Source organism: Castor canadensis, chromosome 7 (genome assembly GCF_047511655.1).
Source record: "Castor canadensis chromosome 7, mCasCan1.hap1v2, whole genome shotgun sequence".
Lineage (NCBI taxonomy): Eukaryota > Metazoa > Chordata > Mammalia > Rodentia > Castoridae > Castor > Castor canadensis.
Genome location: NC_133392.1, coordinates 12766521 through 12790812, shown reverse-complemented (window position 1 = coordinate 12790812; position 24292 = coordinate 12766521). Strand labels below are relative to the sequence as shown.

The following is a 24292-nucleotide window of genomic DNA, read 5'->3' as shown; positions in this document are numbered from 1 at the left end:
AAACCAAGACATATTTGGATTAAAAGACTTCAGAATAACTCTAAATTTTAAAAACTAGTTGAAATGTTAAATCCTTTTAACTAAGACAGTTGATGGCACTCAAGAGGCAGAGGCAGGAGGGTTGAGCTTGAGGCCAGTCTGGGCCTTGAGACATTATCTCAAAAAAACCAAAAAGATAACAGTTGACACATTTCTTTAGGTATTATAAATTCAGTCCTATTTAAGAATTTTTTGGGGGATGGGAGGAAGTACTGGGGTTTAAACTCAGTGCCTCACACTTGTATGCAGCCTATTTAAGAATTTTAAAACCAGCAACATTTTTCTTCCTCCTCCTCCATCTCTTTGGTCTCTACTCATCAAGACCTGACCTCAGGACTCAGGTATCACTATGCTGTTTCTCCCTGCTTTCACAGCACTGTCCTGGCCCGGGGACCAAGTCTCTGTCTAAACAGTGCATAACGTAACTTCTAGACCACTGAAAAAATGCCATGTTGTAAGTCACTGACTAGGAAACTACTATATCAAGTCAGAATATTTGTAAGTGAAAATACAATCTCAATCCAACAAAGCATATTAACATGTATAATAAATTTGTCAACATTACTTGAGGGTAAAATGCCTCACAGTTGTTTCCTGCATTCAGATGTATATACACACGTGCACACACAAAGTCAAAATGTGGAAGTGTCAATTAAAACATCTTTTAAAGGTATTCTAAATGTCAATTCAAATACAGGAAGGAAGGGAGGGAGGGAATGAGAGAACTGGAAACATCTAGTCTCCAGCACTATGACAAGCACATTTACCTAGTAAGTACTTAAACATAATTCAAGACTATGATAGGCAAAAAGAAACCAACATTAGTTACCAGCATCCTTGCCCTCAAGGAGCTCTCACTGCTGCAAAGGTGTCATCCTGCTTGGTAATTAAATATAGGCCAAAGTGCTAAACTAAGCACTATAGCATCAGCATAAAGTGCCACAGAAGCAAAGAAGAGAGCATGATTAATTAAGGCTGCAAGAATGGTGAAATTAAAAGCTGAGCAAACTCAAATAGAGATGCCTACTCCTCTCCACAGAGTAGCATTTGCTCCTGAAGTTCTCAGTCCCTTCCTCTCACATGCCACTACTAGTGCCAACCCTCCTCTACACTGCTCTACCTGGCTGTCATCATTCACCTTTGCTTTAACTCCAGACTTTCCTTGCCCTTCTCTGTACCACAGTTCCCAGAACAGTTTTTGTTTGTTGGTTTGTTTGTTTGTAGCACTTGGGTTTGAACTTAGGGCTTCATGCTTGCTAAGCAGGTGCTCTACCCCTTGAGCCATGCCTCTAGCTCCCCTAAACAGTTCTTTATCCTGTCAAAGGTCTACTAGCAGAGACTACATGATATAATTTTTGTCTTTGAGTTTTGTTATTCTTTTTTCCCTGAGAAAAATGCTAAACTTTCAAACTCTGGTACTTTCTAATAAAATCATTTGGGAGCTTTAAATTTCCCTGAAAAAGACTGTGGCTTAATCCAAAAAAAGCACGATAGTATTAATGTTACCATTCAGTTCAATTGTTCTTGAAAGTACAATTTTATATTTTCAATAGTATACAGGTTTTTTTTAACTTTTCTCTTTGCTATTCATTTCTAATTTAATTCTATTGTAAGTCAGAGAACATACTTTGTATGATTAAAGTTCTCTGAAGTATGTTAGGACTTACTCATAAGCAGCACAGACAGTCCATTTCTATACATGATCTATGTGTTCTACAATTAAAGACCACAAAGTTCTAAACAGGTCAAGTTTATTGTCATATTGTTCAAATATTCTGAATTCCTATGGTTCTTTGTTTCATCTGCTTATTTAGTTAGTTATGGAGAAAGATACATTAATTTCTCACTAGGATTTGGTTTATCATTTTCTCCTCTGGGACTATGTTATTAGATGCATACAAATTTAGAATGTCATCTTTCTAGTGCTGAACCTTTAGTCATAAGAAAAAGTTCTCTTCATGTCTAATGGTACTCTTGCTCTGAATCTACTTCTGCTATCTGCGCAGTTATATTCTTTTTGTTAGCTACTGCTGTTGTAACTTTTCATTTTTCTGCATCCTTTAGACATGCCTCTTGTCAGTAACACATAGTAACACTCAATAACCATCCAGTCTGGTTATTGTTTTCCTTTTTTATGCAGTGCTTGGCTTTTGCTATTTCATATCTTAGGTGTGTTGAAATTTAAATTTAACTATCCCATTATCCTCTTATTTTCTACTTGTCCCATTTTTACTCTCTGCCTTTTTCTATCCTTTCTTGACTGATTTTTATTTTATTTTATTTTTTTGCAGTACTGGGGTTTGAACTCAGGGTCTCACACTTGCTAGGCAGGTACTCTATCATATCAGCCCTTTTTTTGTCTTGGGTATTTTTGAGGTAGGGTCTCAAGAACTGTTTGTCTGGGCTGGCACTGAACCACAATCCTTTTGATCTCTACCTCCTGAGTAGCTAGGATTACAGGTGTGAACTACTGGTGCCCGACTTTGACTTATTTTTAAGTTACTCCATTTTCTCCTTCTATTATCTTATTACATTTTTCCTATTCCTTTAGAGGTTACCCTAAGACTACAGACTGCACTCTTGCCTTCTCACAGTCTAAAATAAGTACTTTTCTACTTTTCAAGTAATGCAAGGGCCTTCAAACTTTTAACATCAATTTGCTTCCTACCTTCCACACACTACTCTCATGAGCTCTGATTACATGTACATTTAAGATCCTACAAGAAATCACCATTACTGATCTACATTCACGTTTTATCCTTTTTATTATTGTTCTTCATTCCTACCTTAACCTCTCAAGTTTTTACCAAGAAACATCACCTTTCTATATGGAGAACACTATTATTTCTTTAAAGTGAGAGACTGCTAGTGATGAATTTTTTCAATGCTTGTTAAAAATATGTCTTGCCGTTGCTCCTGGCTTTATGATCACCTAAACCTCTTCTTATGGGTTGTTATTTCTGATTGAGCGCCAGACACTGTTTATGACATGATCAGAACAATTACATGTCTAGGACAATGCTATCTTTCTTCAGAGAGAAACAACTTTTGCTTCTGGTAAGTGACTAGAGGTGCCAGCAAACCCACACCAACCTAATCAAAGCAGGGATAAGGTTTCAGTTAGTAAGAAGGAAGTCTATAGCTTGCTATTTTTACTAGACGTGGGATGTGATCCTTCAGCTTGACTGGCCTTAACCTTCAATTTTATCACTGCACACCCAACAAGGTTGGGGGGTTTCATAGTCTACTAGCCTCCTCTTTCAGAATAAATCAGTGACCATAACAGAGATGGCTCAAATGCTAGGCTCCCTTCTAGGAGTTTTCTTCTCCCAGATCTTCGTCCTATAATTGCTTATTACTTGATCTCTCTAGTCTAGTTTTAAAAATTGTTCTCTGCAAGACATATGATTCAAATTACCTTAGTCTTATCAATTACATACCACTACTGTATACCTATAGAGTATCTTGTATATTTGGGTAGGAAAGCGCCAGCTACATCAGATTTCCCACTAGGAATACCTGCAACCAAGTACCCGGCTCTGGTTTTTGTGGGGTTTTTTGTTTTAAATAATGATCAAACTAACTGTGATTGATTGAAATGGGCAATAACAGGAACTTTAGGTTTCTGAACAAGATTGTACACCCATAAAATTAGGATTTTCAGGAGACTATTCAGCCAAAAAAGAAGAGACTATAGAGGCAAACAATTAAGGGAATACAGTTTCAACAGAACTTTCCAGAACTAATCAGAATATTATATACCAAATCAGTAAACTATTTTTCTCTTTACAGTTATTTATTTCCATTCATTTGTTTATCAAGACATCATAAATGGAAACTTAAGAGGCTTTGGAAATACAGAAAAAAGTAAAATAGGCACAGCATTTCATTATAACATTTAAAGAAAGAAGTTAAGTCAGAATAGTTTTAAAAATGAAGGTTGAATCCACTGTTGCAATTTCAAATAATCTAGCAATGAATTAAAAAAGTTCAGATATGCATCCAGTGAAATACAATAGTAAGGAGAAAACCATGACTATTTGTTAAGGAGTTTTATTAATTAAACAACCAAAACCTTTTTAAAGTTATTGAAGGGGTAGAAAGTCACTGTTTGCAAAATGAAAGAAATGTGTTTTTTATAAGAGATACACACGGTATATTACATGATCATATAAAAATATTTAGGTTTAATAAATTAATCTATTAAAGTATCTGAAAACAGAATTCTCTAGTTTTTAAGTCAATACCAAAATTAACTGTGGAATATGGAACATTATTTCACACAGAAGTTTTCAGTGTCCCTAACAGGATATGCCTTTGGATATGATAAGTAAGTCATTCTAATGAATAAACTGTACAAACCAGCAGCTATTTTAGGAACCCCTTGACAGAGGCTGTTGCCCTGTAGGTCCAATTTATTGGTTAATCAACTCCAACACTCAATCTCTGCTCATATGCCAAATGCAATTCATTCCATGCTCTTGTTTTGGCTCAAAAATTTCCTTACAAAAACCAGGCTGCAAACAAAATGTTCCACCCAAATATAATGCTTCTAGCTCATGAGACCTGGCATACACTCTTGTTCTGTCCCCCATGAAAACTGCCTTGAGATCTCTATAAAGATTACACGAATAAAATGCCTAAGCATCTAAAAAATGTGAAGATGAGTGACCATGTGACGCTAATGATGCTACTCTTTCCACTGGTACACGTCACATTTAGTTGCTGAGCATACACCCAACAAACATTTGCTTAGTTGTATTCGCACACGACACTAAAGACAAAAAGACAAGCAAGAGAGTGAGTCCCTGCCTCAAAGGAGGGCCAGTGAAGTAGTCAGACATGAATGCAAAAACAGTAATATAATCATTGTCCTAATAAAGTTGTTATTGCCAAGAAGTTATGGGTCCATAAACAAAGAAACACTAACAGTGTGTTCTGGTCTGTTCTGTTCTGTTCTGAACGGAGTGCAGGAGTTCTGGGAAGGCTTCCCACAGGTGGACAGAAATGTGTTTAACACTGAAACAAGAAGAGAAGGAAGAGACTTTTGCCGGGCAGGAAACAGAAGAAAAACTATCCTACAATTAGTGTAAGGGGACCACAGATATTTTAGTAAAGCCAATTCTCACTGATGTTGAGAAAATTTACAAGGTGATGTCAGCTTATTTAATCAAGAGGTACACTACTGCTTGGTACAACTTTTGTGACTTGGAAGATGGACTTAGTAAGTAGCATTACTTACAAGACTGATTGTTCACTGCAGTATTAATAATGCCAAAGATTAAAAGCAATCTAAATATCCACCAATCAAAAACTGCTTAACTACATCAATACAATAAGTAGAGCAACCAGCTGAAATGAGCATTTTAGTATGATACTTGAAAGATGACAGTGACAGAAACCAGAGGATTAGCAAGTGAACAGAACAGACTGAATTAGAGAGAGACAGGAAGTAAATAGGATTTGGCAATAAGTTGTATTCAGGTGAGAATTCAGGAAGAGCATGGAGAATTAGAAAGCAAATCATTCAAAGTTGTAATGCACAGTTCTTAGATTTCAACTATGATTTATACACAAAGCCTAGGCACTAAATATATCTGTTAAGTCCATTATTTTGTATTTGGTGGCAAAAGGATGAAAACAATCTACACTAACAAAAGGCACATATAGTAATATGGTAAAATTTAGCTCTGACTATAAAAAAAAAAAAAAAAAAACAAGTTAGTGCAACAACAACTGTTTGTGTGAACAAGAACTAAGATACCTCAGGCCACAAGGCAAGTGAGGAACAGCCAAGAACAAGCTGCCTAACGCTTGCTAGAAAAGTGTGGTCCTTTCATAACTGTTGGAGTACTTCCTAATGGTGGGTAACCCTGGTACTGTACTGCTGAGTGACTTTTGTCCAACACATTACTTCTACAGCAGAACTCAGGTGGGATCTGGCCTGGCATAAAGTTAGTACCTCACCTTCAAGCACTGGAAGCTTTACTGAGGCAGGCCTATAAAGGGAAGGTGGGGATCAGGAGCCAAGTGCCCTTTAAGCAAAAGATTTTCTGTCATTTGCCCAGATTTTAAGAGCTGAGATGATGCTACTATAGGAGCTTTACCAAGAGTTCACTTCAATTGTTCATATCGGCAAGTATTACAAACTAGTAAGCAAACCACTCTTCAAAGTTCATACTAAAAGTTCCAGAAAGAACTTAATTATAGTTAAGTTTTTATATTATAAAACCCACTAAATACTGAAATTAACAGAGAAAAAAATGGCTTTAAACAAAAGAAATGCTGACATGGTTAAGCAGATTCAGTTAAGATCTGAAATATATTCAATCCAAAAATTTGCATAATGTGTCAAATTTTCAAACTAGTAATCTATTCTCAAAATTAGATGATTTGGTCAGTATCATAATCAAATTAACAAGCTTCCAAGTATATATTAGACAGCCTAATTCCAACTAGCCAGAAAAACCCAAAGAGGCAAAAAACCAATACAATCAGTTCTTTACCTGCAGCTCCTTTGAGACTCTCTCTAAGTGATGAGTTATCTTTTTAATCAGGTCACTATACATCTGCTCCGAATGCTGCTGGCATACACACTTATACACACAACTGCAGGAAAAAAACAAAAAGCCACAGCAACCAAGTTAATGAAGAAGCACTTACCTCAGTCTAAGGTTAAAGCACACTTTCAATATATAACCACTGATCAACTCATTTAGCCCCGAAACAAGTAACTGATCATAACTTACAATAAAAGTTCACCCTCCCCCCAGTCAACGCTTGGAAAGATAATACATTAATTGCAAATAATCTGAGTAGTACACATTAGTCAGCACTAGATAATCTAATGCTCAGTGATAATCTAGGACCTGAATAAGACAACTCCTTATAAACCAGGTTCTCTCTCACTCTCTCTTTTTTTAATGAATGTCAAATAAGGAAGAGAGAGTGATAACCATAGAAAGTTTCTAACTCACAAAAATGTTTGCAATACAATCTCTTTGTTGTGTGGAACAACACAGTTGTCACTTCTTCTTCCTGTCACTGTGCTGATCTCATATCCCACCCCAATGCCTAATTTGTTGCTTCCATTTACCAGGAGCTGGGAAATAAAATAACCAAAAAGAATTAGAATTTTGTGTCAGTAAACATTAACAGATTAAAGTAGGGTTTCTCTGTGAAACTAAAAAACATGTATTTTTCCATCAGATACTTCAGTCGTTCCTGCCTTTTTTACCGACCTCCAGTTTCTTCACGAAGTATAGGGGAGATGGCAGCCTGAGATGGAGGAAATCTATTAGGTAGACTTCTATCTTGATTTGAAAACCACTTTAGAATCAGAAAGTATAACTCGAGCCTCCCATCCACAAATGTAGAATGTAGATTCTTAAGAGCTTCACTTTATGTATTTTATATGTTACATGCATGTGAGCTACCATAACTCAAATTGCCCTAAATCTCAATATATCCTCTCAAACCCAGGCAAATTAAATCTTGACTTACCTGTATATCTGTTCATAGGATATGGGGATATAGTCACCAGGACTCTGGGTTAAAAGTTGATCTATGGCACCGTCCAATTTTGGCCAGTATGTGCTCTTATAATCTTCAATAGTTATAACATTCATTACTACAAGTAAAAAGTAAAATAAACATTACTATATGCCACATGTAAACACAAACCACAGCAATTGTGTACTCTCAATCAAATTCTTCCTTTCATTACCTGCCTATCCTAAAGGGAGGAAAAGAGGAAGGGAAGGGAGGGAAGGAAGAAGGAAGGAAGGAAGGGTGAATCTGATCAGGGATGTTAAGCAGCCATTAATTGTGAATTTAAAAGGAATTATCACGAATTTGTCCATCTTTTAAAAAGCTCAAATATCACTGGCTTCCTTCCCAATTTTCTGTTAGCTTCTGTCACCAGTGAAGCATTCTCAAACATGCATGACCCTCAAATACACACTGTCAACTAGGTGACAAAATGGTCTATCAGCAAATCACAAGAAGGCCGTAGGAAACTGTGGACACAACAGTCAATCTTTACAGACAACCCCAGGGAAATCTACCTAATGACAGGACTTCAGGACTTAAGTATAAATGTTATAGTTTCAAAAGAGGTTGCTAGAAAACTTGCTGAGATCTGTACCAGTACTTTTCAGACATCAGCTCTAAGTCAGGCTCCAACTATCTGGAGCTTGACAAGCTTAGCCAAATACAAGTCAATGATCTGAAGCCTGGTACTAAAGGTTTACCGCATTCCTACAGAGAGTCTCATATCTTCACTGTGACTCTTATAAAGCATTTGGTCCTAATGTAAGAAGTACTTAGTGTTTTCCTTACAATTAACTAAAAGCAAAAAAATAAAATAAAATAAAACAAAACCTTGGAACCTTGGCCTTCATTTTGTATGTCTTTGCTTCTAAGTCATTCTCTTTGTTGCCATTTTGCAATCATCTTGGATTCCAGGGAAGACAGAACTGATAACATCTTCATGACAAGGGGCCCCTATGAATAACAGAGTCCCTAAGGATAGACCACCTGCCAGGCAACAATGATTCTACATAACAACTCCTGAACCTCTTCCAGAACAAGGACTGAGATAATGATCACCAGGCCACACCTGTGATTGGGACCATTGCATACCTTGTTCCCTGACCTAATTATTTGTTTATTGAAAGCTAAAGCTCAGGTATGTACCCCAAAGATGGCTGCAGATAGGCTGAGTGCTTACTTTGCCTCCTCCCACATCATATCTCTTTATTTGGCATATAGGGGTGAGTGGCTGAACCTGACATGTGGGAGGCCAGGAGTTGGGTTCTGGGGTCCAAAACTGCAGTTTGACTAACAACCTTGAAAAGAGGTGACAGCTGCTTCACAACAATGAAATGCGAATGTTAAGAGACAAAAAGAGTTACCCAAAGAATTTATCACTACTTTGGGAGATAGGAGCTAACAACTACCAGATCAGGTATTTTACTGTTTATCAAAAACTGGGGAGAGAGGGCTTAAGTGGCTTCCCCCAGAATGCATGACTAAATCCTGGCAGAGGTATCACATAAAGAAATGCCTTACTAACACAGAGCTCTAGAAGAAATGGCACTCCCAGAGCTGCCAACAACCAGCAACAACTAAAGATTTGGGGTCATTACCCCCAGTAGCTCCCTTAGCCACTCAAGTTGGAGAGTTTTTTCTATCTATATGCCACCTCCAGCATTTTATTCAATGTTCTCTTTACATCAATTTACCTCTACCTTTACTTAAATCTATTGTAAAGGACAGCTGAGAAATGATCTACTGATTCACCCAACAACATGGCAAAATCTGAAATAGATTTTGGTGGGGCTGAGGATATAGCTCAGTGGTAGACAAGCTTGCCTAGCATACCAGAGGCCTGGGTTCCATCCTCAGCACAGGAAAAACTTAAAAAACAAACAAAAAAACTTTTTTGTTAAATGAAGTGAAAGAAGGCAGACCCAAAAGGCTTCATCTTTGTAAAAGCCCTACTTATATAACACTAATAAAGGCCAAAACTATAGGAAAGAAAACATGTCAGTGGTTGCCAGGGGCTGAACAGTAAGGAAAGGGATTTTTTTGGGGGGGTGGGAGAGAATGGGGCTGGGCAACGAGATACCTCGCTCTATTCATTTGTCAAAACCAATGGAACTGTGTGCCATACTTACTGTATGTCAACCTAAAAAAAATAATAAGGCTATAGTGGTACAGATGAAATGTAAACTGTGACAAAGGAATCTAATTTACAAATGAATCAAAGAACCTACAATGAAGAGAATGGTCAAGAAAAGTGTTTTGACTAGACATAAAGCTAAAGTCAAAAAGAACTGTGCATGTACATATATACATGTGTGTAAACTCACTGAATAAGAGGAGCACAGATCACCAAGGGCCTTCCATATGCTGCTGAAAAGATGGCCTTTTACTGTATGATGGGATGTCTCACAGACTTGGAGCACAGCACTGATGTGACTGACTTAGGTTTGATATGGATCATTACAGCTCCTCTGCTGAGAATTAACTAATTGAGGAAGCTATGAGTTGGAGGAAGAAGGTAGCCTTGAGAATGATAAAAGAGGTCAGATTCTGGTTATGAGCTAAGGTAGACCCAACAAGGCTAACTAATGGATTGGATGAGAGATGTTAAAGGAGGGGTTGCTGCTTACTAAGATAAGGACTGCACAAGACATTGAGCTTTTGGGTGATATGGGGAGGGGAAGCAGAAGCTACTGTTGGTGTTCCCATCCATTTACTGCCTCAGTATTCTGTCTGGTTGCCAAAGCTTGGTCTGTCAGCAGAAGAGACGGAACTGTAGAAGAACTGACACTCCCAGAGCTTCCTAAACCAGTGACTACTGCTGAACATTTGGAGTCATTACCACCAGTAGCTCCCTGGACTCCCAATGAGATAAATGAAGAATGTATGCTACTATACTGACAACTAGATTTACCACAGTGACTGAGCTCCAGTTGTTCACAGTGGTGACTGATCTGCTTCCTTACCTCTTGTCTCACTTCCCCAACTTAGTTATGCTTAAACTTAGTTGTGCTTTAAACTACTGTGCTTTTAAATAAAAAGCCAGGCACAGGTGGTTCACACCTGTAATCCTAGCAACTCAGGAGGCCAAAATCAGGAAGATCTCGGTTGGAAGCCAGCTCCAGGCAAATAGTACACGAGATTGTATCTCAAGAAAAACCATCACAAAAAATAAGGGTTGGTGGATTGGCTCAAGTGGTAGAGCACCTGCCGAACAAGCATGAGACCCTGGTTCAAACTGAAGGACTGAAGGATGGACTGCGGGAGGTCCCAAAAGGCGATAAGTGATCAAGGAGACACTTCTCCTCCCTAGGAAATGCCCATTTGCATCTGAAAGTCATCTCTGCCATCAGGCAATGAAATTGGCTATAAAACCCCACTCCCCACCCTGTCCCATGGGATCACCGGTTTCTGGGTCCCCCTGCATTCTTCAATATGCAGTCTTTCTCTTCTCTTTTCTCCAACTAAATTCTCTGCAAATAAAATCTTTCTGACCTCTGCTGTTAGAGTCTGCCTGTGCTTTCATTCTCAGAGCAGGCTCAAGAACCCTGAGCATCTGAAATTCCTGCGCGTGTCATCCGTGCATAATATTTGGCGACCACGAAAGGACCAGCCTTCACCTGAGGTCGGTATAGGTTTTGCCAAACTGGGAAAGACTGCCTAGGAATGTGACCGTGAGCATCCCGCATTCCGGTGGAGTCTGTTTTCCAGGAGAGACCCCCCACCACGGCCTAGTTACGGTGGAACTCTCAGGTCGACCTTTTCTCCCTCTCTCGCTGTCTTCCTTGGGAAACTGAGAAAAAGGTTCAAGCCCACTACAGCTGTACGGCAAGCAATCTGAGGAAACTCAGAGGCCGGGCAAGGGTTTGTACTGCACTGCCAATGCTACGTGGGCAGAACTCGACTTAAGTATACCGAGGCTTTTTCTTTTTCCCTCTCCTTAAACACTAACACTCTCTTTCAAGATCTGACCAGCTTAAGGGGAGGTCCAAAAACAGCCGGTGGAAAGGAAAGTTTGTGTTCAAGCCACAAAAGGTGTTCTGGCCGGGGCACTCCCCGGTGTCACCCAAAGGCTGGAGACGAAACTTTCTGACCCGCCCTGAGGCCCCAAAGGCGGCTAAGTCTTGGACCTCCCCAGCCATGTCCGCGGCAAACAGACAATCAGATCTCTCATGCTTTCTTCGTGGTTTCTGTGACCCGAGAGTGTAGGTCACCTCTTGCTTTCAGTGCTCCAGTACTGCCTTTGGGCAGGATCAACCTGGACAGCAGGGATGATCAATAATCCCTCATGCATTGAGCCTGGAAACTCTTTTTTCCCCAACCTTCAGCCTCTCCTTCCCCTTTCCCAGGCAGTTCAGGATGAGTGTCCCCCTCCCCGTCTTTGCTGTAAATAGCAGTGAGCTTCTTTCTTCAGGGAGTTTGGGAAAAATCCCTACAGGCATCAGAAAGTGCTAGTCCCCAATTTAGGTTTAACTGTCTTTGTCAAGCATCAGATTAGCTGGTTAAACAGGTTCCGCAGCCTGCCCTCAGGAAAAGAAAAGAAAAAAACAGTTAAAAAGCAAAAACCTCCGTTTTTGCCCCTTACCAGAGCAAAAGCCTCCAGATGCTCTCTCTCTCTCTCTCTCTCCTTTCATAGAAAGCATATAGGCCTCACAGGATATATAGGGGGAACAAAAGTCTATTTCATCAAGAGTCCCCATCCATGCCTCTAAAGGGGTCCTCCTTCTGGCCATGCAAGCCCTCTTGGTTACTTTGATAGAGTTATTTTTTAATTACAAGCGTTCAGCTGATAGAGGAGAACTAGGCCTACCTGGGTCGCAGGGCAAACAGGCAAGTCAAATAGATGAGAGATTGGTCAAAGATCATCTCAGGGGGGTGGGTGCAACTGAGATATCTATCTGTAAATCCTCCACGACTCTACCCAATGGCAGTGAAAGGAGCAAGGGAGAGCAGGACGCCCTCTCCCACTAGAGTTTCTCTTCATCTGGGGATGCTTAGACAAAAGGAGAAACCTGTTAAGGTGACCAATTTTCCCTTGTTTCCCTTTTTAGATGGGAAATCAAGGCTCAAGGATCCAGGAAGGATCCCCCCTTGCCTGCTAATTAAAACACTGGAAAGATCTTGATCCAGAAAGTCTTCAGCAAAAGCGACTCAAGTTTTACTGCACCCAGGCTTGGCCACAGTATCCTCTGGGAGATGAGGAAAGATGGCCAGAAGGAGAGAGTATTAATTATAATACCATTCTTCAATTAGATATGTTCTGTAAAAAGGAGGGAAAGTGGACCGAAGTTCCATACATTCAATTGTTCTTTTTCCTAAAAGACCACCCAGAATGGCTAAACAAATGCAGGGTAACCCTTTACAAAAACCCCCAAACTCCCTTGAGCAAAAAAAACCCATCTAATGCTCCATCAGCTCCCCCTCTTCCCCCTGACCCAGCCACCTCACACACTAGACGGTGTCCCACAGGACTCTTCCCTCTCCAGTTAATTCCTGGAGGGGACAGAGCTCATGTTCCTTTTAGAGTGAGTGAATTTAAAGAAATTACACAGAAATCCAGATCAGTACATCCAGGCATTTAGAGAAGTCAGCCAAAACTTTGAACTGAGCTGGAAAGATGTAATGCTATTGCTGTCTCAGACCCTCACTTCTCTGGAGAAACAGCGGGTTCTAGATCAGGCAGTCACAGCTGGAGACAATTACCACTTAGATAAAAGCAGCCCTACAGGCCTGTGTCCTACCGGGCCCTCACAGGAGGAGGAGGGGGTGGGGGAGGAAAGGCAAAGACATTGGATACCTAGAAAGGAGCCTCAATTCCCAATTCCAACAGGAGATCAGGCAGTGCCTAGGTATGACCCTAAGTGGGACCCTGAAAATGACAAGGATGAATGGAGTCGTAACCACTTCATCTACTGCATTCTTGAGGGACTAAGGAGAGCCAAGGTAAAACCTCTTACTTACTCCCAAGTCACAGCTGTACAGCAAGGACCCTTACAAACTCCAGTAGCTTTCCTACAGAGACTTAAGGATGCTTTACAAAAGCATACCAACATTATACCAGAGTCACAGGAAGAGGAAATCGTCCTAAAAGATAAATTCCTAACACAGTCAGCACCAGATATCCATAAAAAGCTTCAGAAATTGGTGGCTGAAGGAAGCAGAGATCTGGACCAACTGGTCCGTGTAGCCACATCTGTATACTATAACAGGGACTTAGAAAAAGAAAGGAAGGACCTGAAAAAGGAAAAAGAGAAAGGATAGGCGGCAGGAGGCCCTGATCACAGAGCTCAGAGGCTCCCCTGGGGCGAAGTCCAAACCCAAGGACATGCTTTCAATGTGGACAGGCCAGCCATTTTAGGAGGAAGTGCCCCCAGAGAAAGCTACCTCCGGAACCCTGCCCCATTTGTCGGGGAAAACATCAGAAGGTACACTGTCCCCGGTTCTCAGGGGAACCGAGGTCAGAGCCTCCCACCCAATGATGGGTCCCGGGGCCTCCCATACAGGCTTCTGAAACCACTGTAAAAGCAGAAGAGTCCCAAATTAAGCACAAGGTCAGCCTCCTTATCGATATTGGAGCCATCATCTCAGCTATTCCTTTCTCTCCCGGACCCAGGTCCTCCAAGAAAATTACTGTTCGAGGCATATCAGGCCAGCCTCTAGAACGTTATTTCACTCAGCCTTTAGCCTGCTCCTGGGGAGATTTCCATTTCTGTCACTCCTTTTTAATTGTTCCAGAAACCCCTACTCCTCTGCTAGGGTGAGACCTTCTATCCAAATTGGGGGTACAGCTACTTTTACCCCCGGGAGAGTACTTTTGCTTGCCCCTAATAGAGGAACAAGTAGACCCCACGGTGTGGACGGATTGACACACTGTGTGGGGGACGGGCATGAACAGCTGCCCCAGTCCTAATTCATTCTCAAGGACCCCTCCTGGTTTCCCCATCAAAAACAATATCCTTTAAAGCCAGAAGTTAAGGAGGGGCTAATTCCCATAATCAAAGACTTAAAGAAACAGGGACTGCTAACAGAATGCTCCAGCCCATATAATACTCCTATTCTTGGCATCAGGAAGGGACCTAACAAATGGAGGCTAGTCCAGGATCTCCGCCTGATCAATGAAGCAGTAGTGATTCCACCCTGTAGTTCCAAATCCCTATACACTTTTAGCCCAAATACCTCCGGGTACTACTTACTACTCTGTCCTGGATTTAAAAGATGCCTTCTTTTGCATTCCCTTACACCCTAAAAGTCAACCTATCTTTGCCTTTGAGGACCCCACAAGAAAGTCTGGACAGGTCACTTGGACTGTCCTCCCCCAGGGATTCAGAGACAGCCCCCACCTCTTTGGGTTAGCTCTAACCCAAGACTTGGCAAAGTGGCAACATCCACAAACTACTCTGCTACAATATGTAGATGACCTCCTGCTCTGTGGACCAAATGAGCCTGTCATTTCACAAGCCACTGAGTCCTTACTAAACTTCTTAGCAGATAGAGGTTATAAAATCTCTAAAGAAAAAGCCCAATTGTGTCAGTCTAGGGTTACCTATTTAGGTCTTGTCCTGGAGAAAGAAATGAGGTCTCTAGGAGAAGACAGAATCTTCCAATCCTGACATTTCCTCTACCTAAAACTCTAAAACAATTGAGGGCCTTTTTGGGGGTCACAGGATACTGCAGAATTTGGATCCTGGGATATGCAGACCTAGCCAGGCCTTTATATCAAATCCTTAAGGAAGCACAGAAGGATACCCAGCCCTTTATTGAGTGGGATGACAAGTCAGAAACTGCATTCCACAGGTTAAAGAAGGCTCTTATGACAGCTCCCACCCTGGGTCTCCCAGTACAAGACAAGTTTCAATTATATGTCTATGAAAAGGGAGGACTGGCCTTGGGCATGATGACTCAGCTCCAGGGCATCACTCCCCAGCCAGTAGGTTACTTAAGCAAAGAGTTAGATCAGGTAGCCAAGGGATGGCCAGGATACCTCAGAGCAATGGCCGCAGTAAGCCTTCTACTACCTGAAGCTCAGAAACTTATCCTAAACCGCCCCCTAACGGTTTATACCCCTCACAACCTAGGGGGAATTTTAAACCCCCTAACGGTTTATACCCCTCACAAACCTAGGGGGAATTTTAAACTCAAAAGGAGAACTTTGGCTATCTGACAGCCATTTACTTAAATATCAGGTCCAGCTTCTGGGAGGGACAGAAATAACTTTAAGGACCTGTTAGAGCCTAAATCCTGCATCCCTTTTACCAGAGGCAGAGGGAAATCCTGAGCACTCGTGTGAGGAGATACTTACGGAAAATTATGCTGCCCGACCTGACTTAACTGATCGGCCCTTAAAAAACCCAGATACAGAATTATACACTGATGGCAGTTCCTTTGTCAAGAATGGTGTTAGACATGCAGGGTTTGCAGTTGTGACAGAATTTGGCACCCTCACATCAGGTCCTCTTCCTCCTAATACAAGTGCTCAATTGGCAGAATTAGTGGCCCTAACAGAAGCCCTAAGACCGTCAAAAGAACAGAGAGTCAACATCTATACAGATTCTAAGTATGCCTTCCTGATCCTGCATGCTCATGCAGCCATTTGGAAGAAAAGAGAAATGCTAACTACAATAGGAACAGCTTCCCATAGAAATAAGAGAGGTTACTCTAATAGTTTTAGGGATAATAGCATTAGTTGCAGCCCTTGCTGGAATCAGCTATGGGGTAATTGCCAATCATGTAACTGCAAAAAAACCTAACCAAAGTGGTAGAGGACACCTCAGACCAGGTGGGCCTTGCTATTAAGGACATACAAAGGTTTTTGTCGTCCCTTACCTGTATGGTAATGGACCACTGCCTGGCCCTTTTCTTTTGGCCAAGCAAGGGCAGGGTATGTGCCATTGCCAATACCTCCTGTTGCACACATATACACACTTCAGGCATTGTAGAGGAACATGCAGATTACATTCTCCAACAGGCTAAGTGGCTCCGGGAGCAATCTCTTGAAACTCAGGTTTCTACTCAGGTATGGGAACAAATAAAATCCTGGCTCCCCTCCAGGACTTGGTTCCTACCCTTTCTGGGACCTACAGTTGCCCTTATTCTCTTGCTTGTGTTTGGGCCTTGCATCTTAAACTTGTCAAGTTTGTTTCTTCTCGCCTAGAATCTATTAAACTACAAATGCCTCTGGTGGAGATGAAAATGACCTAGTACCGTGGTCCCCTTGGCAACCCCTCTCCTGGTCAGCCCTGACGCTGCAGGCCCCTTCATCGCCCTCTGTCAGCAGGAAGCAGTTACTGAATAGACCTCGTTGTCCCTATCCCTAACAGCAGTTAGGGCGACCACTGAGAGGGGGGAATGAAGGACTGAAGGACGGACTGTGGGAGGTCCCAAAAGGCGGTAAGTGGTCAAGGAGACACTTCTCCTCCCTAGGAAATGCCCGTTTGCATCTGAAAGTCATCTCCGCCATAAGGCAATGCAAATAGGCTATAAAACCCCACTCCCCACCCTGACCCACGGGATCACCGGTTTCCTGGTCCCCCTGCATTCTCCAATATGCAGTCTTTCTCTTCTCTTTTCTCCAACTAAATTCTCTGCAAATAAAATCTTTCTGACCTCTGCTGTTAGAGTCTGTCTGTGCTTTCATTCTCAGAGCAGGCTCAAGAACTCTGAGCATCTGAAATTCCTGCACGTGTCATCTGTGCATCAAAACCCCAGTGCCATCCAAAAAAAGACTCCATTAAAAATAGAAAAGCCTCATCACTTGTCATTAAACAGAAGGCAACATAGAAACAAAAACAAGGTTATTAAATTCTTCCTTGGTCCTACTGCTTCCTAAATGTTCTGGGTCTGAAGTTTGCTTTCCCTACTGAAAAATTAGAGTGATAGGACGATGTTGAAAAGAGTTACACATGAGCTCCAAAATACTACCTTTCTGCTTATATGATCAGAAGGAGTAAAAAAAGGAAAAAACTGAAAAAGAAATTATATTTTCACTATGTAATTTTGGTAGTGAATCCCCTATCGTGTACCACCTCAAATACATCACAACACCAGCAGTGCACAAAATGCTAGGACTTGAAGAAGGTAAGTGGTATGCTCAAAAAGAAAACTGGGAGGACCACAAGGCCAAGAATTAACATACCAGTCCTATGGGCTCCTGGGCTACTTAACTCAACACACCACACCCTGTGGCTGTAATTGGGGAGTACTCCCACTTCTCAAGCAAGGCTTTACCCCATAGCAGATCACCAAGGCAATTAGATGAAGGAGGAGGAAAAAGAAAGCACAATGCCAAATCCTACAGATGTAAGGACAGAATGAAGACCCATTTAGAAGCAGTGATTGCTGAGATATGCCTTTGGGGTATACATCTTTCTCAAGTAGCATTTATTTATTTATTTATTTATTCATTCATTCATTCGTTTTTTAATGCCCTGCTTTTAAATATCTTTGAAAAGAGGTAAAAACACAACAAACTTCAAACTTAAATGCCTACAAAAGCTAAGCCAGTAGCATAAATGAATAAACAAGGTCTAGTATAATAATTAAAAAAAAAAGGGCTAACAGTAGAATGCATGTACCATCTAGAAAACATTCAAGTTCAAAAAATTTAAAAATCCTTGTGTAAGTCATCATGCCACAAAGCTTACCTCATACAGCTTAAATCCTACTACAAAGGTAGTTTAACTGTCCTTTACTGAAATAAAATAAAACAAAGTCTAAAACACATGGAGCAGTTAGAATCTAAGTTTTAGAAAGTGTTACAAGGTTGCTACTATATAGGAATTTATTAGTGATGTTTAATTTATACGGGGCAGGAAGATTCACACTCTGTTCAACCAAATAACTTATCAAAACATAATTTATGCATCATGAAGAAGGAATTCATGACTAAAGTTCCAACTCTAAACAGTTGGTTGGTATTGAATAGTCTGCAAAGTGGATTGATTTAGTGAGTTCAAATAAATGCTTAATAGGTCCAAGGCATGCTGTTTATTAGTTGATTTGGAATTAAAGCCTAAAATGCATTTGATTTCACACAGGCTAAAAAAAAAATCAGGTTAGCCTGACAAACTGTCAGGCCCTAAGCCAGACCCCCTACAATAAGCTTAACACTCTCCTTCAGGTGATTCTCAAGGCTGCTGAGTTTGAAAAACACTGCCTAATATTACTGGGTCAGGAGCTCAGGGCAGCCAGGGGTCCCACTGGTATTCTTCTACGGATTGCCAACAAGGGGTTTGTTTGTTGTGAACAACTCAAATTGGAGAGTCAAACAGAAGTATAAATATATCAAATAAAACGGTAAAAGAGCAGCCAGGAACTGTTCTCATATCAAAGAAAAACTAAAGTTCTACTCTACATCCCTACAAAGAGCCACCTTCAGTTAGAATTGACTCTTAAGACTAATAATGGCTGAATATGACCAAGAATAGATAAAAGAAACCCATTAAAAACTTAAAAAGGAATGGGAGGTAGGAGGGGTGTTAAGAAAAAGTAATAAAGAAGGGATGAATTTGACTAAACTACATTATATGCATGTATGTAAATATCACAATGAAACTTTGCACAATTAATTTATGTTAACAAAAAGTTTAGGCTGGGCATCCTAGCTACTCAGAGGTGGAGATTAGGAGGATCACAACCTGAGCAAAAAGTTCACAAGACCTCATTTCAAACAATGGCTGGGCCCAGTGGCATGCATCTATCATTGCAGCTATATGGGAGAACCATAAGTAAGAAGATCTGGATCCAGGCCTGCCTGGGCATAAGGTGAGACCCTATCTCAAAAAAAAACCAATGCAAACAGAGTTGCTGAAGTGGCTCAAGTGATAGACTGTCTACCTAGCAAGTGCAACTCAAAAACAGTACTACCACAAAAAAAGAGAAAAAAAAAGTTTGAGTACAGTAACAGCAATTATAAAATAAATAATTTAACAGGCTAAATCTTGCCTGAAATATAACTTTTTTAGGAGTGTAAGTCTGGCTCAAGTGGTAGAGCACCTGCCTAGCAAGTGCAAGGCCTTGAGTTCAAACCCCAATACTACCAATAAGTAAATAATCTGTCAAGTTAATAACTATCTGAATTTCAAATGCATAATGCTCATATTCTTAAAAAATGACTACTGCGAAAATGAAATGCAACTTTTTAGGTTAACTATAATTAATTACAACTAGGTAATTAGAATAGACTTGGAGAAAAGAGGTCAGGTTATCTAACACTAGTGTGTACATTGTCTAAAGGAAAAAATATGACTTCTTGTTAGCACACTGTTCCCATCCACCAATAACGATCTAGTAAATCTGTGTTGTCCAAAACATTACCATCGGGCAGAATGTTCTGCTCCCTCCGGCAAAGGGAATGACTGACCACTTTCAAGTTCTGGACAGAGAGGAAAAGAACACCAAAACCAAAGCCTTCAGAATGGGAGGGAAGGCCTTGGGAATAAAGTAAGGAATGGTCAGAGTGGAACAGGAGAACCAGCATCAGAACAAGGTAGTATATTCTAATAAATAAAAGGCAGGAGGGGTAAAAGCATTTTGAAAAGAAAATTCCAGCTGCTTTCCCAAAAGGAAAATAACGATACAAAGGAGACAATGACACTTAGTTGCTCCTAAGAGAACTGGCAAGCTTAAAAAAAAGTCAAAGAAGTAAGCAAATACTTTAAATGACCTTTTCCTCCCTCAAGAGGAGAAGGACAGCTGTGCCACCTACTCAGGTGTGTTTTCATTTGTGTTCTGATATGCCTGTAGAAGAGGGTAGCTAATGTTAAGTCCTAAGTTTCTAAAGTAGACTAAATCCTTCTGAGATTAGGTGTTTCAGGAGACTCTAAACTGGGGAGGGACTGTGATCTGCAGACTTCAATTTAAATACTATGGACAATTTGCTATGGATACTATTAAGTCATCCTTCCTAAGAACACATGAAGGTATAAATACATAACCACTGAAGCTTATTTTAAGTCCTCAATGATATATTCTTTAAGGGTTCTGTGCTACCCAAATGCCCAAAAATAAAACATTTTGGGCCAGATAAAACTGTAACATACCAATATCCAACACTGTTACCTTCCGTCTTGTTTCAAACCAAGGGCCAGAAAACATGAAACTTGTATGAGAAATACATTCTGGTTTTGTTTTATAACTTGAGGAAATACAATAGGACAGTGGAAGCTTACTTCATTAGTACTATCTTTAAAAAACCAAATCCTAGTTGCTGGCAAAGTGGTAAAGCACCTACCTAGCAAGTAAGAAGCCCTGAATTCAAGCCCCAGTAAAGCCAAAAAAAAAAAAAAAAAAAAAAGCTAGCTGCAATGGCTACTGGCAAGACTGAGGTCTCTATCTCTGTTCCTTTTAGAACTATTACTGCATGCACATTGTTCTATGTTACATCACACCTGAATCTGTGACACAATTCCTATCATGAACATGATTTGATAGTATATATATGAAATGGTTAAGAGCTATCCAGATGTAATGTAGCAGGGAGAAGGATCAGAAGAAAATAGACAGGCCTGAGTTCTGAAAAAGTAGCAGGGGGGAAGGGATAGCATAGCAGACAGATAAAACCTAAAGAATTCAAAGGTGAAGAATGTTGGCAATAATGGCACTGATAGGTTTCAGGTCTTACTGCAACTTTAAGCTTCTGTTTTCCAGGGTCACGTTCCTGCCTCAAGTCTAGCTTGAATTCTCCTTCTGCCCCAACCTCCAATCAACATGAACCATAAGATCTTAACCAACCAGATCATGCCGAGTCTCACTGAGGGGTATTTAAGCCCCTGCCCCACCCCCCCTCTTGGCTCTCTCCCTCTCCCACCCGGCAATAAAGAATCTCTTGGCAAGATCACTCCTCTCCACATGGTTACTTTGGGGCCCACATTTTCAACATTTTGGTGCCATGACTCGGATGGGGGCTCCCCACCAATCCTGGTGGGACCCCCATTCCAATTTACCCCACGACCACCCTAAGGACGTGACTGGCCAGGACTCATCCTCCTGATCACCCTGCTTGCATCCAACACCGGACATTCTTTGGTGAGTCCACATACCCTTCTCGGGCTCCCTTTGCGGTCTCTTCCTTTGGTGTCTCCGGGATTTTCAAACATTTCCCGTTTGGCTATCTCTGGACAACTCAGGAGGCAGAGGGATTCCCTTCCTTGTCGGGCTTGGATCCATTTTGTCGTGGGTCTCAGAGACCCCTCATCAAAAAGCCTGGACATAGGTGACCCATAGCCCTCGGCCATTCGGCCCAGCACGCCACTAGAACTCAGTGACGACTGATTCTCGTGTGTCTTGTGCTGTTGTTGGGTATTTGAGTCACACGGGGATGCCCCGCGATTCATAATACTCTCTTCCCCCATTACAGGACCAGGTCCCACACAATGGGTGCCTCTACATCCTCTTTGCCATCTGACTCCCCATTGAGATGCCTCCTCAATAATTTAGATACCTTGGGTTTGACCCCAGACATAAAACCAAAAAAAAAAATTTAATCCACTTTTGCACTCAAATCTGGCCCACTTATCCTTTAGACAACCAAAATCACTGGCCCCTTTTTGGGTCTTTAGATCCCAACCTTTTACGGGACATATAACTACTGTGGGCGATCGGGATGATGGGGAGAGATTCCATTATGTCCAAGCCTTTTCATACCTCCATCTAAATCCGGCTCTCTGACTTCAAACCCTCCCTCTGTACTTTCTGTTCCCCTGCGCAGATTCTATCAGCCTGTAAACCAGTTTCTAAATCAGCCAATTCCTCTCTCAAACCTCCTCCTTCCCTATGTAAACAGGCTTCGTGCACTGCTTACCATACCTATCTCCTCCTATCTTCCTGAAAAACTTTCCCTGTCATGGAGATAAGCAAGCCACTCCTTGCCAATTCTGGCCTCAAGGCGGTTCCAGCTCTGGAAGAGCTCATGCTCCCTTCCTCTGGGCTGAGACCAAGCCTCGGATTTATTCGGTGACCGGAGAGTGGAGGTTTCACTTTGCTGAAAGCCTGCCAGTACCAATCAATGGGAGCAACCTACAGACTCAGGTGATGGCTAATCCCTTAAGTGTGTGTCATGCCTCCAGGCTCTGCCTTCCGCATCAGACCCTTCTAAGTCAATTGTTAGCTCAAAGTTATAGTACCAGAAATAACAAAATAGACATTACTGTGGTCTCTAAATTTCTCATTTAGAATTTTCTATACCTTTGGCCTCAGCATAACTTTTCCCCTCCAAATATTAACCCTAGTTGTCCCATATGGCACTGTTATTGGCCTGAAATGCCCTCTGAATGCCCTTCTCTAACTTTACAAAGATTTCTGTGTTAAAAAGATAGCCTTTATTAAAGAGGCTGCCTGCTTTTAGCTAAAAGACAGGATCCTAACGTTTTGTTCTTTCTAGATGGGACCTGCATCTTCCAGTCCTCTGGCTGGTGGATGTTGGAAGCTTTGTACTGAGGCCTGGCCTCAGTATGCCTTGGGTGACCAAGAGAAGTGGCCTTCACAGGGTTCCTTAAATTACAATACCATACTCCAATTAGACCTTTTCTATAAAAGTAAAAAAGTAAACTGAGGTCCCCTATACAAATTTCTACCCTCTAAGCCACCCCAGTACTCAGAACCTCTTAATCAGTGCTTCCCTCTCCAACAGGCAATGGTAGGAAGAGGGCAAATCGTATGTCCCCTTCCAGTTATCAGATCTAAGGGAAATTTAAAAACATCTAAACAGCTGTACTGATGCCCAGACAAATACATTCAAGCCTTTATCTCTGTGATCCAAACCTTTCAACTGACATGAAAAGATATTATTATGCTTCTACTAGACCAGACTCTTATCTCATTAGAAAAGCAATGGGTTCTGGCCCAGGCCGCTCAGGTTGAAAATGATTATAGTAGTAGAGTAGAGTGCCGCTTACAAGCATAAAGTCCTGAGTTCAAGCCCAGTACAGCCAAAGTAAAAAATAATAAATAATAATAATAATAATAATAATAATAATAATATTTGAGGCTGAGGAAGTAGCTCAATAGGAGAATGTCTGCCCAGCATGTGCAAAGCCCTGGGTTCAATTCCCCAGCATTGCTAAAAAATAAAAATAAAAATAAAAAATGGTAAAGAAGATAAGTGGCATTAATGTCACTTCAGCCATTTTATAGTGGAAAAACATAGTTTAACCTAGACCAGATCCCTCATTCTTCAAGTGAGGAAACTGAGGCCCAGAACAGTTCAGAGACTTGCTCTCCAACAACTTTACTTTACAGCAACAACCTATCACAAAGTGGACTCAGAGTCACAGGTGAGAGAGGTTCTCCTCAAAGATAAATTTCTAACAGTCAGCCCCAGATATACGTAAAAAACTCAAAGTCTGTGGCTGAAGGAGAAAAGTCATTGAACCACGTAATACAGCTAGCCATGTCTGTATTTACGGCTATGTCTGTATGTCCAGGACCTTACTAACAGGAGAGAAAAAGATAAGAGACACCATGGCCTCACTGCTGCTCTCAGAGAGGGCCACACCCGACTGGGGCCTGTTGAACTTGCTACCGTGGTGGACAGGAGGGGCACTTCTGCAGAAAATGCTTAAGGGGGGACAGCCCAGGAGACAGCCCCACCCCCAACTGGGTGGCCCTCTGCAAGGGTAACCACTGGAGGTCTAAGTGCACCCGCCTCCAGATGGAAGGCGAGGTGTCACCTCCTATAGATTGATGGGTCTCAGCCTCCTGTCCACACTCC

General features: G+C 41.3%; 1 protein-coding gene across 1 annotated transcript in view; it reads right to left on the bottom strand.

Annotated features, from left to right (window-relative positions):
• Cacul1 (CDK2 associated cullin domain 1) overlaps positions 1–24292 on the bottom strand; it is an 80556-nt gene that overhangs the window by 37397 nt on the left and 18867 nt on the right. Inside the window, exons 2-3 of the mRNA XM_020183364.2 lie at positions 7543–7669; positions 6546–6648 (exon numbers count right to left, since the gene is read on the bottom strand). Coding sequence (XP_020038953.1) covers positions 6546–6648; positions 7543–7669 — 230 coding nt within the window. The remainder of the gene's footprint in view (positions 1–6545; positions 6649–7542; positions 7670–24292) is intronic.